This window comes from Pelodiscus sinensis, chromosome 20, assembly GCF_052426305.1.
Source record: "Pelodiscus sinensis isolate ZL-2025 chromosome 20, ASM5242630v1, whole genome shotgun sequence".
NCBI lineage: Eukaryota > Metazoa > Chordata > Testudines > Trionychidae > Pelodiscus > Pelodiscus sinensis.
In genome coordinates this window covers 907,729-934,713 of record NC_143071.1, presented here as the reverse complement: position 1 = coordinate 934,713, position 26,985 = coordinate 907,729, and the positions used below count along the sequence as shown (strand labels likewise).

At 47.4% G+C, this 26,985-nt stretch overlaps 2 protein-coding genes across 2 annotated transcripts; both read right to left on the bottom strand.

Moving 5' to 3' along the window:
* Positions 1-2,331: 2,331 nt before the first annotated feature.
* MYADML2 (myeloid associated differentiation marker like 2) lies at positions 2,332-5,040 on the bottom strand. The gene has a single exon (XM_006118637.5). The coding sequence runs from the start codon at positions 4,611-4,613 to the stop codon at positions 3,705-3,707; it is 909 nt and encodes a 302-aa protein (XP_006118699.1). The 5' UTR covers positions 4,614-5,040; the 3' UTR covers positions 2,332-3,704.
* A 6,674-nt stretch (positions 5,041-11,714) lies between these two features.
* Positions 11,715-23,395, bottom strand: NOTUM (notum, palmitoleoyl-protein carboxylesterase). The gene is made up of 11 exons (XM_075904209.2): positions 22,599-23,395; positions 21,422-21,474; positions 20,884-20,979; positions 17,661-17,721; positions 16,676-16,734; positions 15,250-15,352; positions 14,509-14,700; positions 13,759-13,859; positions 13,520-13,667; positions 12,943-12,990; positions 11,715-12,830 (listed from the first exon to the last, which is right to left on the bottom strand). Exons 1-11 carry the CDS (start codon positions 22,907-22,909, stop codon positions 12,524-12,526), a joined length of 1,479 nt encoding a protein of 492 aa, XP_075760324.1. The 5' UTR covers positions 22,910-23,395; the 3' UTR covers positions 11,715-12,523.
* Between the last annotated feature and the right edge of the window lie 3,590 nt (positions 23,396-26,985).

Here is a 26,985-nt window from a genome sequence, read left to right as displayed (position 1 = left end):
GCCTGCCCCCTTCTGGTTGCTGCCTCTGATACAGAGGCAGCAGTGCACAGGGGGCAGGCGGCTCAGCGAGAGTTGGTACGTGTGGGGAACCAGCTTGAAGCCAGCTCCCTGTGTGTGCTGGCTCCTGCCTGCCCCCTTTTCCTGCTGCCTCTGTGGGAGGCAGCAGGGGAGGCAGATGGCTGGGTGGGAGCTGTTATGCACAGGGAGCCGGCTTAGCAGCTGATTCCCCAGGCACTGGCTTCCGCCTCCCCCGCTTGTTGCCTCTGATACAGAGACAGCAAGGGGGGAGTTTGTATAACCATTAGGATTAACTGATGAGCCCAGGCTTATCTGTTAATCATGGAAACAGCTACACACTAACATCCCTACTTGCCAGGATATGCTATGGCTAAGTCTATACTCCCACTCGACTGCACTGCACCTTTCTGTCTTAAGGATGTGAAAAAACATCCTTCCCCCAGCACAGCAAGTTCCAGGGCTGTAATATGTTAGTGTAAACAGTCTCTCAGTGCTGTTAGCTGCTCGTGGAGGTTGTCTACATAGAGTGCTGTGAGAGCTCCCTCCAGCACTTCTGGTGTAGCTGTGCTTAATTTTAGAAGTGTAGACAAAGCCTATGTTTACATGAAGGGGCTCTGCTAATAGAGCTCTACTGGCAAAACACTTGTAGGGTAGGCAAGACCACATCTTACATAACGCACGTCATTTTGTATCCCTGGCAGATTTTTCCCACGTCCCAGGTAGCTAGTTCAGAGTGCTACAGAACCCTCAGAGCAAAAAAGGCAACCAACACAAATACAGGCAAGCAGCGAGATTTTACCAGGGTGGGTGCTCGGCATCCACTGGCAGCCCCATAGATCAGCTTCTCCCCTTTCCCCATAGCCGTACTGCTTGCTGGTGGGCCCTGGTAACCAGCTCCTTCCCCTCTACTCCCAGTGCCTCCTGCCTGCTACTGATCAGCTGTTCAGAAGCATTCAGGAGGCACTGGGGGGACAGAGGAGCAGAGATGGGGGGGAACTTGGGGGAAGAGTGGAGTGCGGGGAGGGGCCTGAGGTGGAGCAGGGAGTGCCTCCCAGGAACTGGGGAAATCTGCACCTTTGCAATCCGGCTCCACTGCTCACAGAAGTTAGCAGTGTCATCTCTAGCAATAAACCGCTCCTGTTTGCTCGACACCTGTCACTGGTGACCAATTCCCTGGGCTCCTGCCAGGCCATTTATATCCACTACAGATTCCTCAAAGATATGGTGTCTTAAAGAGACAGTCTGTTTTTCATTTGCACTTTTTTCACTATATAATAACAAAAGAAACATACTTACTTTAGGTAGAAACCACACTAGATGGAGTGTAGATCACTTTCTGTGGGTGGAGATTAGAGGTAAAAAATAAATAATATCAATGGAATATTTCTTTGAGCAGTTTTGTGCTATGACTGCATTTGTCCATGTTTAATTGAGATAAATGCACTTCAAAATTCAGTCTTCTATTAATGCAGTCCAGGAAACACCCCTACTCATCTAGCCCCATGCTACATACATTTGGTCTCTTTATGCTACTACTATCCCTTGAACTGTCTATCTTCCTGTACCTGGATGCCTTCCTAGAGTTCCTGTCCAAGTTGGGACTCTGGGCAGGAAGAAAAGACCTTGGAAGGTGTTTGTCTCTTGCTCCCATATCTGGTGAAACCCTCTTGAGAAAAGTATTTAATGCATTTCCTTGTGTCCCTGTGGGAGCAGCTCTGTGTCTTGGGCTTGAGAAGTGTTCCTGAGGTTCCTTGCTAAAATGGTTGCTTCTAACCTGGAGAGAGAAACTCTGCGACACTGTTGCTCTATATCCTGCGCAATTTTCCTCAGCTGCCCACCTGGCATGATTTATATTGAGACATTGGGAAATGGTGCCTTCCTCCTATATTGCACCTTCTCCTGAGGGAGAACAGCTGGGATTGTTAGAGCCCTGGGTGCAGACCATGGTGCTGAGGGGACTTGACTCTATTAGGTTTTGTACACCCATCCTGATCCATGTGAGATAGGGCACACTTTATACATTGCAAATAAGCCAATAGCTTTGCTTTCCTGGGAGGAGGGGAAGCGTGCGCGGAAGTCTGTGTTTGGGGGAGGAGTAGACATATATCGGGGGGGGGGAGGTAAGGTGGAGTAATGGGGGGGTGGAAGATGTGTATCTGATGGTGTATTTTTGGTGGGAAAGGTGGGGAGGCTGTAGCTGGGGAGGGGAAGGTGGAAGTGTATGGGTCTGTGTGGGTGTGTACATTGTAAGGTTACCAGGTAGCTTTATTTCAAATTATTAGTGAAATAAAACACAGTTACTTTTGACAATGTATAGTTTTTATTTGTGGTTTCTAATCCAACTTCCTACTATATTGGCACACATTCTCCACAAGTATCAGAATAAACAACCTCTTTGGTTTCTATCTTGCTGGACTGGGAATTCCCTTCAATGAAGAACAGTTTCTATTGGCAATACACCTGAAATCCTGAGCTGTGCTGTTAGAGACGGGGAAGGAGGTCTGGGGAGGTGTCTGTGCAGCTGGCAGGCAAAGCAAAGGAGAAAGGTAGGTGGGAGCAGAGCCAGGAGACCCGGGAATGCGATCTGGCCTGAGGATGTTGTCTGGCTCCATTAACAATGTCAGCATTTTTCCCCACTGAGGCTGGTTCTATATAACCAGCTCATCTGTAACCTGCATGGGTTTGGAGCAGTCAGGTGGGACCAGTCCATCTCTGCCCCCATTCTTTTTGCACAGAACATTCCTTTAATTTTCTACAAGTAGATAAGTTCTTGCCATCAGTTCAGATATAGCATGGCCTACAGAGCAAATTTTACATGATCATGGGGCTGTCTCCAGATCCTTCTTGAGTGAATAGTGAGGAGCTGAAACTGGAAGTGATTATTTGGATGGAAGGCCTTGGATCCATCCCCCTCTCCAGTTCTGGGCAATAGAGCTGTGACTCAGCAACTTTCACTTCTATAATGGCTCAGAGGGTATTTAGGAGTATTCCCTAATCTTTCCAACCAGGCACATGCAAGAGGCCTTGCTTATTCCACACTCTAATTAATTGTGTGTGGGGGGGGGAGGGGGTATCTTCAAATCAGCATAATTTCCTTTTCCCTCAGACCCATTCTAGCTAGAATTTCCCACATTTACAAGCAATGAATTTCACACTATGGCATTAATAATATCAAATGTCTGGGATTTTGAAGAATCCTTGTTTAGTTCTATAGCTGCTGCTACTGTCTCTGACTCCCCAGTCTTCCCCGGATACAGTTTCTTCTTCATTAGAGTCCAGTATTGGTAGCAGTCCCATGACCTCACTGATCCATGCTTTTTATTTGGCTTTGTAATCCAGTGGCCTATAAAGCCCCTCTTGCAGCAGACACTCATGTTTGGTGGCGATGCAAACGTACTGTCCTCAGCATACTATGCTATTCCCTGCCTTAAAAAAGAAGGGACAAAGCAAGCGTTGAGGGGTAAGAAAGATTGTTGTTGCCTTTCTTCTTTGTAGGCTCATCTGTTGTCCACCACCTTATATATTGTTCATTTACTGGTCCAGACTTAACTTTGAAGTTTGGTTCCTGTTTCATTTATTGGTATGTCTAGACCAACAGCTACTTTCTATGACCCCTGTCTCCACCTGATTCCCAATGCTGTGTTGTTGCTTGAGCCCTGATAACTTTGTGGGAGCAGCATTGAATCTTAAGGGTGTGAGACAAAGCGGATGCGCTGAGAGTATGCCAAGTCCACAATATAAAGCACTAGGTTCACATAGGTAAATATAGCAATCACCAGTTGGCTGTCCCAAGGGCATTTGCCCTGGGAGCACTGGAAGGGGCGCCATGGGGACCCATATTTACTATCAAAGCAGAACACAGGCCAGATCACTGCTGCACTCACATACATGAGGATGGCCATGAATGTGTAAATGACCACAACACGCTCAAAGGGGCACCGTAGCATTGCAGTTCTTCCTGTGACGCTGAAGGCCACTACTACCACTGTCATCACAAAGCAGAAGCTATAGACAGCTACACACCATTGGGTAGCCACGTAATTGCTGTACTGACTGTCATTTACCAGTGCCCCAAAGATGATGCAGGCCACGAAGGCCTGGACAATTTTCAGGAGGCCAGATACTGTGGCCATGTAGTTGGTTACCTGTCCTGGCTTGGCTCGGGTTAGAAACACTTCCACAACATAAGCAATGAACAGGAGCCCTGCGAAGACGCTAGCTGCTATGCGGAAATCTCTCACCTTGCAGCTGATGGGATGACAGTCAAACTGGACAAAATAGAGAGGGTAGATCACAGCTGCCGTGACGGACATGAGAGTGGCCAGCATGGCAAAAGCAGCTGTGAAATTCCCCCAGGAGATGCTCATGCAGCTGTGGAGACGCGTGAATTCACAGGTTGTTATAAAGATGGTGACAGCAAAACAAAAGCACCAGACGAACATGCAGAAGGCGCCATAGGCTGCACTGAATCCCCCATGATGGGCCACCAGGCTGAATGTAGTACATCCAAATGCCACCTGCAACAAACGGGCTACTCCCACCGGGGATGCCACTGCTGCTATGTTCAGATACGGCCCCCCTGAGGTCTCCATCATCTCAGCAGAGCTGGTAGTAAAACAGTTGAAGACCTCACAGCTTCCTTTCAGATTAGCTTCTGATTTTCTGTTCCTGTTTCTGTTCCTGTTCCTGTGATGGAACGATGGCCTGAATCTGTTCTCTATCCCTCTGCCAGCATCTTCCCTGAGAATGCCTTTCTGGTAGTTTCTCGGACCATTTCATTCTCTGTAGTTTTTCATTTTCTCTCTTGACTGTTTCTGTCTGCAGTCTGCAGGAGTCAGAGAGCTGGGTGAAGATCAGCTAACCCTGTGGTACCAAGCAGGAACTGTGAAGATTGTCTTTTAGTCTGTCTCTTCACTGTCTCTTCTTTCAATTGCTAGCATGATCACTTTCTCCTTGGGAGCTGACATTTTATTCCGTTTTAGCTCCGCAGCTGTAGCTTTCTGCTTTGGTGATGCAGGAATGCAGCAGTATAAATAGGTGGCTATATTAATAGTCCTGGAATGTAATGAACTCTGTCCCTTGAAACTATGAAGAGCCTGGTGTGAGTTACACCAGAGGATTCTGATTAACAGTCTCATTTCCTCTACCGCCTGTTTTGTCGTTTAAGCACTGACTTTTGGTCAGTATTCCCAAACCCTGCAAAGGGTCCTTCTGGGGAAGGGGCTCAGATCCCACTACACCACAGAAGCTGGAGTTTGGTGTTGCATATTCAGTGGCACCAAATTATGATATCACATAAGCTGCTGGGAGGGAGGGTGTGGACCCAGTAGCACAACAGAGACTCAATGGCTCCTACCATCCCATGCAGGTCTCTGACCCCCTAGGATGGAGTTCACCGATCTACGGGATGCTGAACCTAGTGTGCCCTCTTGGCTTGGGATGGAGGTGTTTTGATCTGTGGAATTTCATGACCAGTTCTTGTCTCTCTGAAGTTTTCTTTGTGCATTAGACATACGGGAATGGAGGAATATGCCTTTTATTTTCTGCCTTAAAGTGAAGCGGGGTGGTGATAAGAAGCTGCATTTGCAGGCTTAGCTCAGAGAAGCAGAAAGGGTTAACCCAACAGCAGCGCTCTCCAGACTTTTTAAGTACAAGATCCCTTTTTGAATTAAAGTGTAACCCAGGATCTACCCCACCCCCTCATGCTTTTCTCCCTCCCTCCATCACTTGCTCTCCCCCACCCTCACTCATTTTCACTGGGCTGGGGCAGAGTTCAGGTGTGGGCAGGGGTTGGGCAGGGCCGTATTAAGACCTTTAAAGGCCCTAAGCACTGAAAAGATTATGGTGCACCCCATTATGTAATTCACAATAAAAACAATACTATACCGTAAAATCTTTTTTTTTTTTGGTGCCCCTTCTTTGCTGGTGCCCTAAGCACATGCTTGGTCTGCCTATTGGGTAATCCAGCCCTGCGGCTGGGGTGCTGGTTTTGAGAGGGGGCTGGGGTAGGAGGTTGCAGAGTGGTGCAGGTTCCTGCTGCATGACACTTACTTCATGCAGCTCCTGGTCTTCAGTTCTGCAGGGCTAAGGCAGGTTACCTGCCTGCCCCCGCCGGGTGCTGCTCCTAGGAGGGGCTAGCTCATCCCTACAGACCCTAGAGAGGCATGTGGCACTGCGTGCTGCTCCTGCCTGCAGGCACCACCCCACTGCTCCCATTGGCTGCAGTTTCCTATTCCCTGCGAATGGGAGCTGCAGGGACCGTGTCTGCTGACAGGAGCAACACACAGAGACAGCCCCACAGGGGCTGCAGGTCCATGATGGCAGCTTCCAGGAAGCGTTATATGGACTTGTTAAAGCATAACTTAAAGAAGTGCAATATTAGGGATCTAAAAGGGTGTCACAAGGAGGAGGGAAAAAATTGTTTTCCTGGGCCTCTGAGAACAGGATAAGAAGCAATTGTCTTAAACTGCAGCAGGGAAGGGTTAGGTTGGACATTAGGAAAAACTTCCTATCTGTCAGGGTGGTTAAACACTGGAATAAATTGCCTAGGGAAGTTGTGGAATCTCCATCACTTGAGATATTTAAGAGCAGATTAGACAGACACCTGCCAGGGATGGTCTAGATGGTACTGGGTCCTGCTGTGAGGGCAGGGGACTGGTCTTCATGACCTCTCGAGGTCCCTTCCAATTCTAGTGTTCTATGATTGACATCGACACTTGGGAGACACTCGCCCAGGAATATTCAAAATGGAGAGAAGTCCTACATGATGGCCCCCTGCATTATGAATTTGCCCATTGACAAGCTGAGGAAGATAAGAGGGTCAGGAGGACATAAGGTCTTGCCTGTACATTGTACCCATGGCATCCTGAGACAGAGGAGATTCCTCCTCCTTGTTCTCTTCCTGGTGGGCCATGCTTGCAACTCTCAAAATACTATACCATTAGGCACACCAAGGTACACAGCAACATCACAATAGTTTGATGCAAAATGGTATCCATGAAGGGGGTCATGCGCATGCTGCTGTGGCATTCTGCGAGGACAACCAGAGTCAAAAAGGGCATGAAAAGACTGTTTCCTGTTGATCTCAAGCCAGGGAACAGAGAGTAGACAAGCACATTTTGAGATGCTGACTACATGAACCCCTAGCCACCCGCTCCACAGTTTTGGTCCCAGATGCAAGGGGAACATAACGCAGAATGCAGAGCAGCGCAGGCACTGCGGGATTGCTACCTTCAGTATATCGCTCTCAAAGTCAATGGCAGTCTCCCTAATGGGGTTGCGCTGCTTTGAACTACATTGAATTCTTGTGCACAGTGGGGACACAGACCTTCAACTTTGCAAAATTGGGTAACCAGATATTGGCCTTAATAGATTTTGCCTTATCTCTATGTCAGATGTGGTCTAAGAGAATACCTTATTGCCTCTGTGTCAATTCATGGTATGCCTACATATTGCATATTGTGTGCAGATGTCACCTCATGTCACTGGCATGGGAAAAGGTTCAGAAAAGGGTACCCAAAAATTATTAGTGGTATGGAATGACTGCTATATGAGGAAAGAGTTAAAAGTCTGGGGCTGTGTCTACACTGGCAAGTTATTTCGGAAAATCAGCCGCTTTTCCAGAAAAACTTGCCAGCTGTCTACACTAGCTGCTTGAATTTCCGGAAAAGCACTGATGATCTACTGTAAAATCATCAGTGCTTTTCTGGAAAAACTATGCTACTCCCGTTCGGGCAAAAGTCTTTTTCCGGAAAACTGTTCCGGAAAAGGGCCAGTGTAGACAGCACAGTAGTGTTTTCCGCAAAAAAGCCCAGATCGCAAAAATGATGATCGGGGCTTTTTTGCGGAAAAGTGCGTCTAGATTGGCCACGGACGCTTTTCCGGAAAAAGTGCTTTTGCGGAAAAGCGTACTGCCAATCTAGACGTGCTTTTCCAAAAATCATGCCAGTGTAGACGTAGCCTGGGAGTTTTCAGCTGGGAAAAGAGATGACTAAGGGGGGAAATATGATAGAAGTTTATAAAATCATAACTGATGTGGAGAAAGTGAATAAAAGAAGAGTTATTTATTTCATCCCATAACACAAGGATTAGGGGCCATCAAATGAAATGAATAGGTAGCAGGTTTAAAACAAAAGGAAATACTTCTTCACCCAATGCACAGTCAACCTATGGAACTCCTTGACAGAGGATGTGAGAAGGCCAAGAATTTAACAGGGTTCAAAAAAGAACTAAATACGTTCATGGAGGATGGGCAGGGATGGTGTCCCTGCCCTCTGTCAGAAGCTGGAAATGGGTGACAGGGGATGGATCACTTAATGATTCCCTGTGCTGTTCATTCCCTCTGGAGCACCTGGCATTGGCCACTGTCAGCAGACCGGACTCTGGGCTGGATGGACCTTTGGTCTGACCCAATATGGCTGTCCTTGTGTTACGTTCTCATGTGCTCCTTAGATGTACTGATTAAAACAATTCTCCAACAGAGAAGTCAGTGATAGATTTTGCCAGCAGAGGGCAGTGATATGCTTCATTGGACAATTCAGGAACAAGAGGATAGATGCACTGGAAAGAAACACTGAAATAGCTGAGGGTTTCAACTTGCTGCTTAAGAGTACTTGGGTTGAAAGTTGGATTCCCTGGCCTTTGGTGGAGCCCTGGCCCCACTTGGGATATTACTAAATCATCCCAAATGACTGCCTCACACAGGAGTCCAAAGAACAGTTTGGTTGTTGCATTTAGCAGATAGAAGATGATAGCAAATGGCAGCTGTAGTATTCTGAGATGGCAGTCTCCAGTCCCTCCTTTGGAACTCTGTCTCCTAAACTCTGGCAGATTCCTTTTTTCAATCCCTGAGGCACATCAGACAGCCCTTTGCTAATAGGCCCTGGAAGAAGTTGCAGCATGCCAGGCCAGAGACTGTGAGCTGCAAAAGAAATTTTGCAGGTAAAATAAAAGGTATTGGAGGCATACACAGCTGATGGGGTGTCAGATAACACACTATGTTATTTAGCACCATTATACGGTGATGCATAGGTAGAATCAGACAGAAAACATTACAAAGCTCAAGAAAAGTTACCACTCCAGCCACAGAGAAAACATTGTTTTGTGTAACACATTAAAAAAAATGACATTTACCTTCTCCCCTCCCATCCCCCTTCTGTTCTGAAATTTGATTTGTCTTTTTCATATGTTTATTTTTTTTTAATGGTATCCTTTGGTATATATGGTTGTGACAATTTTCTTCCACTATTTGATCTGAGGAAGTGGGTCTGACCCACGAAAGCTCATCACCTAATAAACCATCTTGTTAGTCTTTAAAGTGCTACATAGTCCTGTATCTTGTTTCAGCTACACCTGACTAACACGGCTACATTTCTATCACTGTTTTGTGTAAAGTATCAGAGGGGTAGCCGTGTTAGTCTGAATCTGCAAAAGCGACGAGGAGTCCTGTGCACCTTATAGACTAACTGAAGTGTAGGTAAGTAAGAGATGAAATGCTTGACTTCTTGGAATGTATCCTAAACTACCATCTGATGGTCAGAGAGAAAGGTGAGAGATACTAAGATCGTCTGGTACTAGGTGTCTGTGCAGAGCCAATTTTGGCATAAAGCAGTATAAATAATGAATTATTTTCCTTGATGGGCTCCTTAATTTCTTTCTTTGTATTCCAGTCTGTTGTCAGATAATTCAGATATTTTTATACTATTGATCACAACTTTTTTTAGAAATGTCACTGGAGCAGACTGTCATTCTGCCTGGCTGTTTATTTTATGGATTTTTGTTCTTTTCAGCCCATTGAACTTGGCTTTGCTTGATTAGTCTCATGGCTAATAGGTCTCTAAGTTCTATCCATGGGGGGAGGAGCCTAATACTGAAATCATTCCCCTTGCCAGTACTGGTTAGTCACTTGTCTTGTATGCTGGTGCCATTGAGTGGTTACTCAAGTTTTGTCTGGCGTGTGTTCAGAGAAAGCACTCTGTTCCATTTCTTCTTGTTTTCAAGAGTTCTTGATGTTATTCATTGAATAGGGCGGCTGCTAAAGCCAGTTCTATAAATTTATCCTGGCTCCAGACAGGCATGTTGTGTGTCATTGTTATTCTGTATCACATTTCTGACATTATAATGGGCTTGTGTCTCCCTGCATGGGATTTTTTTGTAACTATTCAGGTCACCTCTCAATTCATTTGTTATATTTCTAATTATGTTGTCTGTATTTTTGGCTTCAGCTGTCACACTAAATACCAGGTCAGAGAAAGTATAGACAGAGGCTACTCTCCTTTTGAAGATCAGGGGACACCCATTTGTCACAGGGCAGACCACTTAGAACCAGCAGAAGGAACGATGACTTTGAGCCATATTTTCAGTGGTTTGGTTGGAGAGAAGTGCAGTATCCCTAGCTGTTCAAATGTATGGCTACCCCATGCAGTCTGCACCGAAGCCCAGACTCATAGCACTCAGCACCCTGGAGACTTGCTACCCAGAACATCTCTCCCTACACTGTGCTATGACATCAAGAGTAGGGTAGCCAGATGCTGTTTCTGTGCCAGTGGAAGAATTCATCCTCACCTTTTGTGATTTCTTTATATTCCTTCTGTGCTACCGGAGCAGCATATGGGGGCCTAGAATTGTCCCTTAAGCTTAGGCACATTCTCATTGTCTGAGTCAAATGATAGGCATGGCTCTATACAAACAGGAGTATGAGTAAACAGAATATTTTACCTGTGTATTTGGCACTACTGTGACCACTCCTGGCATACCGTGTCCAGTTCTGCTGCCTAATGTTTCAGGAGCATGTTGGTAAATTGGACTGGGTTGAGAGAAGAGCCACAAGAATGTTTAAAGGATTAGAAGACGTGCCTTCTAGCTATAAACTCAAGGCCCACAATATGAGTCTATGCCTACACTACACTTCATTTTCAGAAAAAGGTACAGAGATTGTGCTCCGCAATTTGCGTACCTTTTTCCAATTTTTTTTTTTTTGGAAGAGGCTTTTCTGAAATTTGGCCTGTTTACACTGGGCCAAATTTTGGAAAAACCTCTTTCAGAAGAGCCCTTCTTCCTCATGAAACAAGGTTTATAGGGCTTCCGAAAGAGCGCATCTGCTTTTCCACAAAAAATGTCAGAAGAGCTGATGCGTTCCCTGGACACAGCGGAGTTTTTCTGGAATATCTCTGGTATCCTGGAAAAACTCTATAGTGTAGACATAGCCTGAGTTATCTTAACAGCAAGACAGTTGAGAGATGGCTTGATTACAGTCAATAAATAGTCGACCAGAGGAAGGTGTAAAGCCATCCAGTGACTGGAAGCTGAAGCTACACAAATACAGAGTGAAATAAGGTGTATAGTTAACATCCTTGGAACAACGCACCAGTGTCAAGGTGGATTCTCCATCACTGACCATTTTAAAATAAGGATTGAATTTTTTTTTAAAAGGTCTGCTCTAGGAATGATGTTGTATAAGTTTGGTGGCCTGTATTCTACGGGACGACAGACTACATGATCAGAGTGCTCCCTTGTACACGTTTTTAAAGATGTAATATTGAAACTATTTACTTGAGTTTCTCTTCTGCACATGGTCTGGAATTGAGACTCCATATTAACCACTGCCATGGGCTTGTGGATTTTGAATACTGAATTCTGTAGCTAGACTGTGCATTACATCCTTTTCATTCCAGAAATAACAAACATACTACAAGGGAAACATTGGAATCTAAGAATAATTATAATTAGCCAATACTGCCCTCTACCACATACACGTGATCAGAAGAAAACCCTGGCCCCAGGAGCAGTATTTACAACTTTACAAAGACATGTGAGCAGTTCTCTGGTAAGCCCTTATAAATAGCATTTACATATTAAAATAAATATGCCCACATTACCATAGTAGCAGGAGGTTTTTTCATTATTTAAAAAAATATGTTACAAAACAATATCATTAATTTTATATTTCTTACTTAATTTTTTAAAAACAATAAAAAAGTCATTTTATAAAATAATACAAAAGTAAATTGAGTATAAGAGTGTCCGTTCCTAACACATGTCCTTGGTTTATACATTATAATACATCAAGAGTTGCTGACCTCCAGGAAGTCATGTAATCCTTCACTTCTAGTTGGACAAAACAATCCAGTGCTTTTTTCATCATATGTTGTAAGTCTGTCATGTGAAACATTCTCAGCAAGGGTTAGAGTCCTTTTAGCTCTTGGGAAGGGTTCTCAGTACTGCTCCCCACTTCAGGCCACCTTGTATAGCACAAAGATTCTGAATGGCCCAAGATTGAGCCCTGAAGTTTAGAGGTAATGAGTTTCAGTCCAATGGTGTGAGCAAGAATCTGTTCACTTGTTTTCTTGACACACACTAAGTGTGCACAGGTGTGCATGAGAGCCAGAGTGCACATGTGCGTGTGAACATCTGCATGAGAATGGAGACGGTTAAAGAGTCTAGGAGAGAAGCGTGGAGGCTCCTCCCTCCTTATCTGATCATTCTGCCCCTTCGTGGAAAACCCTGTCTAGCTACCACTGCTCAGCATCCCCAGAAGTTTACTGGGCTCCAGACCCTGTTGCTGTGCCATCTTCTGAACGTCAAAACCCATGTGCATGAGGAACTGGATCACATTCATCTCCTGCCCTGTGAACTGGTCCCGGATAGTAGGGCATGAGGGATTACAGTGGGGCCAGGGACAGCTGTCAATCAGATGGATTGGGCATCCCTTCAAAGGGGCTTTCCCATTTTTGTTGCTCTCATGCAGGCTGCGGTCCCAGCAGTGCAGAGCACGGGGTAATGACGTTCCTTTCACCTGGATGTCTGTCCAGTGACTGCAAAATCAAGCCATACAAATTGTATCAGTAGGGTTAGGGTATGCGTAGTACCACATTCCCTGTCTTGCTAACTCATAACATTTCGTGGACTCTGAAGAAGGACACTTACTTGCGTGTAATGATCTCATGAGATAAACAAGCTGGAGCAAAGCTAGCACTGAAAGGAAAGAAATACAGATATGGTGGGAAGGCAAAAAAGTGACTCTTCTCACACAATTTCCTCCCCCCAGTCCTGGAACTGGCTAGAAGTTCTGTTGCTGGCATCATGCCAGGATACCACAGTGCTAAGCAGGATATAAGACTCTGAATAGACTAGAAGAAGGTGGAAGTTTTAGAAAGTTGCACGTTTCCATAGCTTATTGGTTGGGTGCATTTAAAGGGGCTCATATGTGCTACAGTGACTTCCATGGATAGCTGACCTAACATAAAGCTTCTGAGACAAATAGGACGTTTCACATCATCCTTTCATCTTTTGCCAGAGTATTCTACGATCAGGGTCTCTTAAAACACCTCATTTTGTTTCAGAAATATTAAGAGCATGTTTCCTGATGCAGATTAAGTACAGAAGGCAAATAAATCAGATTGGTATCAAAAAGGCCACTGTGATGTGAAACTCCTCCAGACCAGTTTATGCAGGACTTCTTTTAGCATAAACACAGCCCAGCTTTTCCTACTGCAATACTCACGTCACATCCTTCAGGGTATTTCTGAGCTCCCGGCCCAGATTCTGGATGTAGAGCCATTGCCCCTCCTGGACGGGCTGTCCAGTTAGGTGCACATTATCTACAGTGAGCTGGGCCTCATCAAAAAGCCATTGCACCACAAATACTGGACCTAGAGGGAAAAGGAATTGGGAGAGAGTCTTCATCAGGTTAGCAGCAGTAATGAAGGAACTGCTTAGGCAGGCTTTTCTTTTTGCACTTACATCGAAGAGTCGGATAAATTTTATAGCCAAAAAAGCAATTCCATTCCTCTCCCTCTTTAAACTGCAGTTTGCAGCGTTCAGGAACAACGCCATTCCAGTATCTGAAAAACACAGCAATGGTGGGGTTAGTGCCACACAGTCTCATTCTGCTTGGACTGTCTCCGATTCACCAGAACACTGGGGCATTTGCTGATTGCAGCTGGAGAGTCCGCTGAACCCGAATGAAGCAATGAGCACACAACCCTGCACAGAAGACCAGAGCTAGCCTTTCTTAAATCAGCTGGAAGGCAAGCAGGTGTGAACAGTACTTTTTAATCACACATGACTTATAAACAAGAAGGATTTATTAAACAATGCGATTTCATTAGACAACAATTCTCTGTTTTGGAGGTGGACTGACTGCTCAGATAACACTTTTCCCATCACAACCAGATCCTTGTTGATGGGAGCATTAGAGAGATGGCAATTTCAATTTATTAGTAACACCATTCTTCCCTGTGTCTGCCAGGTCACATCAATGTGTACTCAGGATGGTGTCTGCCATGTCACACAATCTCATTAGCATGCCTTTGAAATGATGGTTCTTTTCTTTAGAAGTAGAAGCTCATTCACAAAGGGTGAGGAATGCGATAGGGATCTTAGAAATACAAAAAGGGTGCAAGGAAACAAGAGGAGCGGCAGAGCCCTGCCTCGGGATTTCTCCTCATCCTTAGCTCTTGGGGAAGGGTAGTTGAGAATATTTTACTGTACCTGATTCCTCTCCTAATTGCTTCTGTTGGGGCACAGGTTATGGTATCAATACAATCAGTTCTGCGGTACTGTTTATTATCCAGGAACCAGCCAGAGTCTGCCAGCCCTCGCACCTGAATCCCTTGATAACCCATCTCCTCCAGTTGCTCTGCTACTCGATCCACATTCAGAAGCACTCCAGTTCCCCCAGCACTGCAATGACAACATCAAGAGTTCAGACACAGACCTAACATAATTGCAAGACTATTAGCTGTGAAACAGACTGCTTTTAGAGTTCTGATGCACTGAGCAATTTGGGCATAATTAGTCACTAGCCAGCAAGTTATTTCCTCTCTTCATAAATTCTCAGAAATAAAAACAGTGCTAACAACCCAAGACCATCCATTTTATTTTCTTCTCTCTGGTATAGCTCTTTCCTGGTATTAGCCAGAGCTTTGGCAGGTCCAAATAAAGAGACCCTGAAACTTGGAGACAAAGTTTTCCATGTTTCTATTGTTGTCTAATTTTCTTTCCCCATAAATAAATTCCTTTGAATCAGAAGCTGAATGTCTCCTAGAGCCAGTATTTCTCCATCATTCCCTATTGCAGCAGATCTCACTGGAAGAGGCTGAGAGAAGTAGGAGTTTTCCCCCCACCAGTGCTTCTGCCTCACTCCTCATAGCACCAATCACCCAGGAGCTTCTGTAATTGCTCTCATTGTCTGTGTTTCTTCCCGGTAGGACTGTCTTCCACAGACCTTACCTACTTCCTGCCAGCAGAAGGACCTTTGCATTACTCAGGCCTTTCCCCACCAGCTCTTTTACGACCTCCTGTATGATGAGGGCTCCCATGAAGGCATATTCACCTGGAAAAGAGAGAGTTCACCATCAACAGGACTGAGGTGTAGGCTTCCTTCACATATCCCCATCCCACCGTGTCTGAGGACCCTGAAGGCAGAGAAGCTGTTTGCAGTGAAGAAGTTGGACCATTTGACGCCTTTTTACAAGGATATTTACAAACTTTAAACTCGGAAAACGTTAGTCCACAGGAAAGTGAGAGTGAGCCAGGCAGGGGCTGAGGCCCTTCCCTGTCACAGGCTTTCCCTGGCTTGATCCTTTGTAGTTCCAGCCCTGACATCAAGCAGATAGGATTCCAGAGTAAGTCAGACACTACATAGACAAGGAATTACATCCTCTGCGCCACTGCATTGCACCTGCCTCTGGAACAAGACACAGTAGCTGCTTAATGCTGCACAGCTATGCTGAATGGTAGGGTAAGACGAGGAAAATAATAATACATCCAATTGAAACCAGAGGGGCAAGAGATAGCTCAGTGGTTTGAACCTTAGCCTGCTAAACCCTGGGTTGTGAGTTCAATCCTTGAGGGGGCCATTTAGGAATCTGGGGCAAATCTGTCAGGGATGGTACTGGGTGCTGCTGTGAGGGCAGAGGACTAGACTCAATGACCTCTCAAGGTCCCTTCCAGCTCTGAGAAGATAGATCTCCAGTTGTTGTTATTATCTCTCACTTGCAATTTAGCCAGGACACCAGAGCTAAAACCCTTCTTCTTGCAAAAACTGGCCTGGGCACCCACAAGTTATGAGAACATCAATTTCACATGTCAGTGGAAAGATGACATATCCAGCCGCACAAAGGCTGACAGCACTGATTCAGAAGGAAGCATGTGTCACTAGTACTAGTGCATGCAGCACCTTTGGACAGATGCTCCTGTTAGGTACACCGGGGCTATGTCTACACTGGCGGGTTCTTGTGCAGCTCCTGCCCAAGAAGGGTGAGGTGCACATCCATTTAGGACAGGAATGAGACAATTAATTACACTTATCACTCAAGTCAACAATATGAGGGCTACATTATAAGCCATGGTGCCCCAGTCGCTCCATTTAATTAGCAGTGTAAGCAGGGTGGCAGAGGCTTATTTAAAAGGAAAGGCTGCTTCAGGAACTCCAGGTGCAGCCTGCAAGGATTAGATATGTATCTGTGGGGCTCTGAACCATGTCCCTGCAGGATGTGATAAGGAGAGAGGGATGTTTTATCCAGAGATTACTTGTTATTCCTTCCTGCTTCTCAGCAGGAAAAAGCTGGTCTGTCATTCACAATTTCAGAGAAATCAGGCTGTGTTCGCTAAAGTGTGACAATTGTCTGGCAGACAGCACATCAGCAGCACTCACTTTTCTCTGATTTGGAAGAGGCACCACTCCAAACATCACTTGAGCAATAGGGGATGAAGCTGCAAGAGATGAGAAGTTTGTGAGCACTGATGTTCCCATGACATACAGAGTGGTGAGGCAGAAGTCAAGGAATTGGAAGGAAATCCTGCAGAGAAGGGAAGGGACCAGTTTTTGCTCAGTGAGAGGCTTATACCATCCCCTGGAATACTCAAAGGAAGGATTAACAGTTGCATGTTTTCCCTTCTGGATGTCAGCCTTATACAGAAATCTTTTTATTGCTCTAATTATGAGGCATTGGGCTCCAGTGACCAAAGCACAAATCTAAATTTGAATCCCAGCTGGGTGATGTTGGGTATATCACTGTCTTTGTGCTTCAGTTTCCCTCTGTAAAATGGGGAGAACTCACCTGCTCTGTATAGTTAGTATAATAAGAATTGTTAGTAATGGTATTATCTTCCCATCACTTAGCTTTCTGTCCCCAGCTGCTCACCCATCTCTGCATCTCTTTCTTTCTTACAGCACCGCAGTCCAGAGGCTCTATGTATAAGCACATGCAAGCCAAACTCCCCATCCTACGGCTCCTGCCTGAACAGAACCCTCTGAAGCTCACTGAGAACCGTCAGGCACAGCACCAGCCACGAAGCCTGATATGGTATTTTCCAGTTTATTCCTTTGGGGAAGACCCTCTGAGATTTTCCCAGTTTTTCTTGAGGTTCATCATTAGACCAACATATAACTTCAGCTGAACTGGACACAGGTAACTCTGGACCTTGTCTACACCGGGCCTGAGAAAGCTGAAATGGTAGTCAAAACTATAGGGTTTTCCTTTTTGCCAAAGATTAATATGCTGTCTGCTGTTGTAACTCCCTTCCCTTGCTGTCCTGGGAAGCAGTAGACTTCCCATTTTTACTGTCTCTGGGGTGTAATCCACTTCCCTTATATCATTTCTGGAATAGAAACTTGTTCCCTCAGTGCCCCTCCTTACACCATGTTTGCGTTCCACCAGTGTGGATTTTCTTCTGGCTGCGACGACAGGATCCCAGTTCCTGCAGATGGATGACAAGAAATAAGAAATATACAAACGCTGTTCTCAGATTGAAAAGCTATAGGAACGAGTCTCGTGTGGGTGCTCAGCCTGTACAGAAGGGGAACCGACTTTGGGAAAGCTATTGGTGAAGTAGGAGAAGAGAGGAAATGGATCTGTGCTTGGGTCTGGGTGGATGTGATTTTCAGTCTGATTCACATCAGAGGTGAACCCCAGCACTTCAAGTCACATTACATCTCATGATGAAGAGACTCTGTAATACCTACATCTAAGTACACTCTCCCTGCAACCAAGGCTCCCTCTGCAGCAGTGCAACCCCACAGCTGCTTAACAAGCCCCACCAGGGGTTCAAGGCTCTACGCAGGGAGCTACCTGGCTGAGGGAGGGGCACTTCTCCCTTAGCTACAGCAGCAGCTCCCTGCCGAGGACAGAGCAGCTCTGCTCAGTCTCAAAGAGGGGAGAGATGTGACAAAGTCAGGACTGTATTCACTCTGCTTTGTTATGTTGCGTGTGATTTCTACTGTCCTGTAATAACCCCATGTGTGTGCCTCAGTTTCCCTGGGCACTGCACCATCATCTAGAATTCCAGGTGTGGCTCACTGGGGGAGGATGCCCAGGCCACCATGTTCACAACGGCCCAGGCTCACTGAGCCCGGGAGAGTTGTGACACTTTTTGCCCAGGGAAGCTGGACAAAAGCTGGAAGCGAGGCTGGCTGCAGACTCAGAGGGATAAACTAGAGAGGTTGGAAGTCATTCTCGCTGGCTTAGGGGGCAGGGGCCTGGCCTCTGGGCCCCCTTCTCCCCAAGATGGGTTGTATGGACTGCTCCTGGTTCCTGTGCTAACAAGTTTGTTCTCTGCTGTATCCCTCTAAGCTAATAACCCTTCTGCTCTACCTTCTGGCAGAGAGCCACATCAAGCTGTAGATGGGGGTGGAGGGCCCAGTGACTCCTCACACCTCGCTGGCAGAGGGGGCAGGAGTCTCTCCCAGCCAGCAGGGACAGTCCCCTCCTTACTGGCTGGGAGAAACTCGCTGCTCTGTCATCAGCAGGAAGCAGTGCCCCTTCCCCAGGCAGGTAGCTCCGTGCACAGAGCCCTGATCCCCTGGCTGGGCAGGGCTCGTTAAGCAGCTGCGCAACTCGGAGGAAGCCTGGCTTCCAATCCCTAAATTCTGGAAAGTGAATTCCAATACTAGCACTTATAAGATCTGTGGGAATGAGAGAAAGAGGCCTACATTTTCAGTCAGCTCTTGGCATGCCACGGGCGGGGGAGCTGCTACAGTCCGACCAGCGCTCCCATTGAATTGGTTAACTGGTTAAACGTAACGTTTAACCAGTTAACTGATTAAACACGATTTTACATCCCTACTGTGGGCCACGGACATGTGGAGATCCATGGTGTTACCTCTACCCGCAAAGAAGTCCTGTGGTTCTTAAACAGATTTTTTGGGCATAAGCTTTCATGGGAAAAAAACACTTTGTCACACACATGGAGCGATGACATGGTTTTTATTCACAAAAGCTTATGCCCAAATACATCGGTTAGTCTTTAAGGACTGCCACTACTGCTGCCCAGGACTCCTCGGTTTTGTAGATATAGACTAACATGGCGACCCCCTGAGATTTCTAAGAAGTATTACAATAAAAATTCAAAATGCTTCCCTAATCTGACAGCTTTGCAGACAACTGCAGTACAGTAGAACCTCAGAGCCAGTCACTAGAGAAGCGAAAATGTGGGGTCTAGAGCTCACCTTTGCTCCCCACCTCCTGAAAGGGGTAGCACTGAATTTGGCCCCCAGTCAGGGAGCAGCCAGGAAAAGGAAATAGGGAAAGGAAGGTCGGTAATCTAGGCACTTCTTTGAGCATCAAGAATCATTCGCCCCATTCTACAGAGTGGGAGGGATGAAAATAAGCTACAGGGAAGTCACCAAGCAAGAATAGGAAAGTATGTAAAGGGAAACTGCTGTAATTGTTTCCAGGACTACAGGGAGCCATGCACAAAAACCCATGATCTTCTGGGATGACTTACTTCCCACTACCCAACAGCACAAAGTGATGGATTCTGGTTGAAAATGGCTAGCAGGAACTCCCCTTGTGGAGGGAAAGTCCAGTTGGCATAAAGCAGCAGAGGCAGTGCCTGCCCCCGGTTTCGGCAGCAGGTTAGGAGATGGAGGATACCTTTCCCTTATGCCAGTGCCACAGGGTAAAGCAGCACATCACCTGCTCTAATACTAGAGCAGAAACAGAGAGCCAGTGATGGACTGGCCTTGATCCTGCACTAAAAGTAATTTGGGCACAGAGGAAAACTGAGCCTAGCTTCACTAAAACAGCATATGTACCATTGCATGTGGATTTTCAAAACAGGCTGCTGCTGGCTTTGAGTGGCTCAGCCACGATGAGCAAATTGCTGATTAAGGCTCAGATTGTTCAACATTAGGGAGGAAATGTGCGAGAGTATCTCCTTGCAGAGATCCCTCCCACTTCATCCCAGAGGTGGTGGGAAGTCAGGCAGTGGTTTTCCCTAAACTTGACTGACCCTTGGGGATCTGCGTGGCACTGGGCCAGCCACATGGTGGCACTGTCTCTCGGCACCGACTCCAGCTCCTTGGCAGGTTAGAGCCATGTGCAACAGCTCCCTCTGGGCCCTCAGCGGGAGGGGTAGAGGAGGGACCCCCAGACTACTAGATATGATTGATCTACATAGGACTGGAGGAGGGAGATGAGGGGCACTCCATAACCCACCCACCCAGAGCAGACCTTGGACTACATTTGGGAAGACCCATCTCCTATGTGGTCCTGGAGGGTGGTATATAAATCAAAGATACTCCATCTGGGATGTGTGTAGTAGTAAAACGGTATGGAAGAATTAGAGGGGGTTCAGAGATCCCTGCACATGTACATGTTTTTGTGTTTCTGTAAGGGCTTGAGCATATGCATATTAATTCATGGAAGTGTATTTGCATGTACCCACAAACGCATGGAAGTGACTGCTACACTGTGTTAATATCTGAACAGGAGCAATTCTGGGGAAGTGACAGTGTATAATGTGAGGAACTCTGCTACAGTGCACTACAAAATCTGTGAGTCCCCCTTTTTGTGTGTGTTGAGTGTAGAGGGTAGATGTGATTCATAATGGTGTTTCCATCTCTTGCTCAAAAATACTTACCAGTTTTGGTAATGGGCCACTCCTTGGAACTCATCAGCCTCCTCATCGTGTCATAGCGGGTGTCACAATTTTCTCTATTAAAGCAATACCATCCCCCTAGGGAAAGAGAAAAAAATAATCTATCAATTCTTTGCTGTCATTTTGTTCAGGGAAGAACTGGCAAACTAGCACAGAGAAAGAGAAAGAGAGAGAGAGATGAAGATGTACAATATAATATGGGATTCCCAAGATGAGATGACAGAAAGTAATAGCTGGATTAAGCAGTTTTAATTAGTGTCAAGTGTGTAGTTAGGTTGCCAAAAAAAACCACCAAATTGTCAGGCAGCAGAGCCTGGCATAAAGAAAGAAAGTGGGTGGAAGGATGGAGTCACTGGTTAGGAAAAAGGCAGACAGCCAGGCCTTCCCCCCTGCCCCCCCACATTCTGCACAGCCTTTGAAGAAAGTAGATGGATAGCTCTCCTCCCATCCCTACCTCTTCATTTACAAAAAAGGTTAAAAAGCTTGACCTGTACTTAAATAAACAGTGGCCCAGGCTCACCTTCCAGGAATAGCAGCCACCTTCTACTGCCTTTTGATTCTTTGAGGTAGTAGCTAAAGAAACAAAAAGCAGAAAGCATTAAATTCATTAGGCAGACTGCCTAGCTTAACCACAAGCTCTTTGATACACCAACTCATTATAATATCAAGAGGGTTACATAAAATATTTGCTTAAAGAACAAGAGAAAGAAACAGGAAGGCTGTCAGTCTGATCAAAGGGCCTTCCCAAGATCCTGAGCCAGGGAGATTGGCTTTTATCTCTCTCCAAAATAAATGCATTAAACAAATTCCTAGAATTCCTAAGATTTTCCAGGCAGGAAAGAGTTATTCCACCTGTTGCTTTTTGTGGTTTTTAGTAATGGCCACAAGGTGGGAGCAGAGTTTGAGCGCTAGACTAAATGTGCTAATACTTTCTTTAAATCCACATAAAGCTGGAATAGGAGAGGGCCAACAATCATAATGATAATAGGAAATAATAATTGAAATGTATCTGGCTTCTCCCCTTAGAGGGTTCAAGGCACTTTACAAGGTGGGTAAGCATTATTATCCCCGCTCACACAAGCAGCTGAAGAGGGGAGAAGACAAGCTCCCCGAATTAACTAGCTCAGGCTGGGGAGCGTAAAAATAAAAAGGGTGAGTGATGATGCAGGAGGCGCAAGCATCAAGTAAAAGAGCCCCCGTCAGATTTCTCTCGTAGGACTCTGTCCCCGTGGCAGCCTCTCCACCTGTGCCCGGGAACCTCTTCAGCTGCCTGGGGATGCTCCCGTCAAGGCTTCGGATTCCAGCGGACTTTGGAAACCGACCGAGGGATCCGTTCAAGTGAAAGACACCGACCCTCTCTTTGCCATCACCCCCCCCCCAGCCTCAGGGCTGGAAAGCGGAGCCCGGAGGCCTGGCCGCGAGGGTGGGCGACGGGCATGGAAGGAAAGGCCGGCAGTCCAAAGGCAGCGGCTGCGGGTGGCTTCCTCCCCAAGAACTCGGGCGAGATGCCCGCATCCCTTCCAGTCCGCAGGCGGCCTCGGCGGGCGTGGGGCGGAACCGCAGCCCGCTGCGGGAGGTGCAAGGGCCCAGCGAGGGCAGAGACTCAGGTCTGACGCCGGCCGAGAAATCTCGGGAGGGCAGCGCTGGCGGGACAGGGGCAGGGGCAGGGGCAAGGGCGGACCCGGCGCCGCACTCACCCGGCCGGGCTGCCGTCGTTGCAGGTGACCGAGCTGTTGAGCAGGAGGTGGAGGCGCAGCTCGTGGTGCAGGTTCTGGGCCGAGCAGGGGTAGAGCGACTGCGCCAGGCTCTTGATCTGAGCCATGAAACTATCCATGTTGCCTTCCACGGCGGTGAAATCCAGCGGGAAGCTCTCCACGGGCTGCCCGGTCGCCTCGCTCCGCTCCCGGGCAGGCTGCTGCCCCCGCCGCCTCCAGTTCTTCCTGCCCTCGCCGGGCCCCCCGTGCAGCAGCCCCAGGAGCAGCAGCACTTGCATGGTCCCCACGCCCATGGCGCCCCGGCGCCGCCTGCGGGAAGGAGCGCAGCAGCTGGGCGCACGGAGGGGCTCTGCCCCGGCTCCGCTCGGCTGCAGACTGGCGGGGCTCCGGGTCCCGGAGGGACTAGTCGCAGGGGGCGGGCAGCGCTTGGCGGGCTGCTCCCCCCGTGCCGGCCGGAGCTGGGGTCCCGGGCCTGCTGCTCCGCGAGCAGCGCAGGGTCTGGCGGAGCCGCTCCCGTGGGCAGCTGGGCCCGGGCTGTGCGGCGGGGCTGGGGGCGCTCGGCTTTTCTTGGCGCACGGACTCGCCTTCCCGTCCCGAGCCGCGCGCCTGACAGGGGCGCGGGGAGCCCGCCGGGGGCCGCCGGCGCCGCGTGGGGCAGCAGCCGGCCAGCCCCCGCCCCTTGGGACCAGGCGGGGGGCGGGGTCCGGCCTCTGCTCCGCTGGCTCCCGCCCCCGGGCCTGGCCAGCCCGGGCGCCCAACTGCGCCAAGGGGGCGGCAGCGGCTCCCGGGCAGGCCCGTGAAGTGCCCGCTCCCGCCGGGCTCGCCGCGTGGGGCTCCCCCGCGCCCGGCCAGCAGCCTGGGACACTTCCACGGGCCCTTCTTCCTGCCGGGCTCGGGTCTTGGGGCAGGGCTGGAACAAAGGCCCGGGAGGGGCGCGGGGCGGCTCCCATCGCTCCTTTCTTCCCGCCAGGAGCTGCCTGGGGAGCCGCGGGGCTCACCACGTGCGAGCTGGCCCCGCTGCCCTGGCTCACCTGGCGGGGCTGCAGGACTCGCAGGCTCTGGGCGAGGGCGAGGCCCAGACCCGGTTCTGGCTCTGGCGCTAGAGCTGGCCGGTCCGGAGTGCTGGGCGGAGGGGTCCCGAGGCTCCAAGCTCTGTGCCTGGCGTCGCTCACTGGAGATGGAAGGGGGTGAAGGCTGGAGGGGACCCAGGACAGGTGCTTTCTGTTTTCAGAGGCTGAAGGGACCGGCTTTGCTGCTCCCCTCTTCCGCCTGTGTGGAGCTAAGGGCCTGTGCCACTCCCAGGGCTTTAGCGCTTTGGAAACCGACTGCTGCCTGGAACAACTCCCCAGGCTCACCCCCAAGGATAGTCAGTACCTCCCAGAGTGGCGCCTTAGTCTTAGTGGAAGTTACCCATCCCCCCCCCCGAACTGTACAGAACTGAACTTCCTGGTGTTTGCCCCCCCAGACTCCTTGCTGCCCCTCTCCAGCCCATTTGGCCAGGCACTAATTGCAGGGTCCCATGCCTGCACACAGGCCTTGCAGCACTGAGCGAATCCTGCAAATCTAAGTGCACTCTATCTCCTGGAACTGGATCACCCTTGTCTACATGTTTGTTGATCTCAAAGAGTCCTAATTGATTAGTGAGGCAGGATTTCCCTTTACCAAAGCTGTGTTGGGGACCAGGGATCAGTGTTGCCGTTACTGTCCTCATCAGTGCCCTGGCCAAAGAAGCCAATGATCCAACCCCCTGACCAAATTTGGTGATGAATCCAGGTTACCAGCCACCTCAGGCAAATTGTGCATGCACCTAGAAGAAGAAAAGCTGTGTTGACTGTTTTCCAATTAATCGTTTTCATCTATGTATTCAATAATTCTGTTCTTTTGTATAATTTAAACCAAAGTACCGTACCTGTTACTGAAGTGATGCTTAAAAATCAGTGTTGCATTAGATATTTGCCAGTCATCTGGTCCTGAAACTAATTTAAGTGACAGGCTACATCCTACGGTTAGTAGTTTTACAATTTAATATCTGAGATTTCTGGGTTTCTTTGGTATTTCCCCCTACAAAAGTGTTAAATTTAATTATGTTATGCTTGCTATTACTGAGCAATTCAGCTATATTCAGCAATTCAGAACAAGATCCTATGTTCCACTTACAACTACATTAAGAATTACCTTTCCCCTTGTATGTATCAGGACTCGCTGCTCCAAGAATCAGTCATAATAGTGTATAGAAATGTTATTTCTGCATTCTAGCCTTAGGTGACATGTTCCAAGTCAATATAGGGATAGTTGAAATCCCCCATTACGATTGGGTTTTCTGGTTTTGTAGCCTCTCTCATCTGAGCATTTCATCATCCTGGTCAAGTGGTCAGTAGTATATTCCTGATGCTATACTGCTGGCCTATGTCTACACTTGCGGCTTCTTGCGCAAGTAATATGCAAATGAGGCTAAGCGTGGAATATCGCTGAGCCTCATTTGCATACCTAATGAGCCACTCTTGCGCCATGCTGTTACATCTATTACTTGAGAGGAAGAACGGCATTGTGCAAGAAGGGGCAGTGTAGACACTCCTTCTTGCGCAAGAGCCTCTTCTGAAAAAAATGGTGGCTCATTAGGTATGCAAATGAGGCTTGGCGATATTCCGCGCTTGGCCTCATTTGCATATTACTTGCGCAAGAAGCAGGGAGTGTAGACATAGCCCTGGTGTTCAAACATGCAATTTCTATCCATAGAGATTCGGTTGTACTATTTAGAATCATAGATCTGGAAGAGGTCATCAAGTCCAGCCCCCTGCCCAAATCAGAACCAATACCAATTAAATCAACCCAGCCAGGGCTTTGTCAAGCCAAGACTTAAACATCTCAGCTACGTCTACACTGGCATGATTTTCCGAAAATGCTTTTAACGGAAAACTTTTCCGTTAAAAGCATTTTCAGGAAAGCACGTCTAGATTGGGAGGATACTTTTCTGCAAAAGCACTTTTTGCGGAAAAGCGTCCGTGGCCAATCTAGACGCGGTTTTCCGCAAAAAAGCTCCGATCGCCATTTTCGCAATCGGGGCTTTTTTGCAGAAAACAGTTCTGTGCTGTTTACACTGGCCCTCTTGCGCAAGAGGGCTTTTGCCCGAACGGGAGCAGCACAGTATTTCCGCAAAAACACTGACGATCTTGCGGCAATTCTTGCGGAAATTCAAACGGCCAGTGTAGATAGCTGGCAAGTTTTTCCACAAAATCATATGATTTTGCGGAAAAACTTGCCAGTTTAGACACAGCCCTCTAGGGATGGAGATTGCAACATCTCCATGGGTAACCCATTCCAGTGCTTCACCACCCTCCTAGTGAAATAGTTTTTCCTAATATCCAACCTAGACCTCCCCCAGTGTAACTTGAGACCATTGCTCCTTGTTCTGCCGTCCATCACTACTGAGAACAGCCTTTTTCCATCCTCTTTGGAACCTCCCTTCAGGAAGTTGAAGGCTGCTCTCAAATCCCTCCTCACTCTTCTCTTCTGCAGACTAAACAGACCCAACTCCCTCACTCTCTCCTTATTTCAGATTTTTACTCTATTTGACTCTGTTTCTTTCATGTATAATGACACTCCCACACCAGCACAACCAACTCTGTCATTCCTATGCTTTGTATTCTAGTAGTACCATGTCTCATTGATTCTCGTCAATCCACTAGGTTTTTGTGATACCTGTTATATCAATATGCTCAATTAATGCCAGTCATTTGAGTTCACCCATCTTGTTATTTAGGCTTCTTACATTTTATATAGAAATCCATCAGTATTTAATTGTCTGCCATCATGTGTAATTCAGTGGAATTTTGTTTTCGTTTGACTGTTTTGCTTCTCTTCCTACTATACTTTATCAGCTTCTGATCTCTTCTCTTACTAGGGTATTGATAGAGAAACCCTTTCAATAACTCCTCCCCTAAGGGAGGTCTGTCTGAATTGTGTGTTCCTCCTCACCTGTTGGCTTTTCTCCAGGCCTTAGTTTAAAAACTCCTCTGTGAGTGTACATGTAACTGAATTTCCTGGGTTTGTAATGCTTGGTTTTGGGAAAATTACAACATCCCTGTAATGTGTTTTACCCGTAAATTACTCCCATGTACTCTCCACCCTAATGTCACCCTAAAATAGATTTCTTTGGGTCTGGGAATATTGTATTAATGTCGATTTTCTGTTTGGTTTTTCCTTCAGATTGTGGTAATGCCCCTGGCATGTTCAGCATTTTCCAAATACTTAAGAGACTCAGAATCTGCTCTAAAGAGTGACTGATCTGATAAGACACAAGCATATGAAGGACTGATGAAAGGCATACGGTCTACAGCCACAGTGATCATAGGGTGATAGGCACATGTGG

Excerpts from the sequence above, each read along its gene's own strand:
- MYADML2 (XM_006118637.5), bottom strand. The coding sequence starts at position 4,613 with ATGATGGAGACCTCAGGGGGGCCGTATCTGAACATAGCAGCAGTGGCA.
- NOTUM (XM_075904209.2), bottom strand. The coding sequence starts at position 22,909 with ATGGGCGTGGGGACCATGCAAGTGCTGCTGCTCCTGGGGCTGCTGCAC. Across the intron at positions 20,980-21,421 it reads GTGGCTGCTATTCCTGGAAG|GGGGATGGTATTGCTTTAAT; the intron begins GTGAGCCTGGGC and ends CTCTTTCCCTAG. Across the intron at positions 12,991-13,519 it reads AATACCCTGAAGGATGTGAC|TGCTAGCTTTGCTCCAGCTT; the intron begins GTGAGTATTGCA and ends CTTTCCTTTCAG.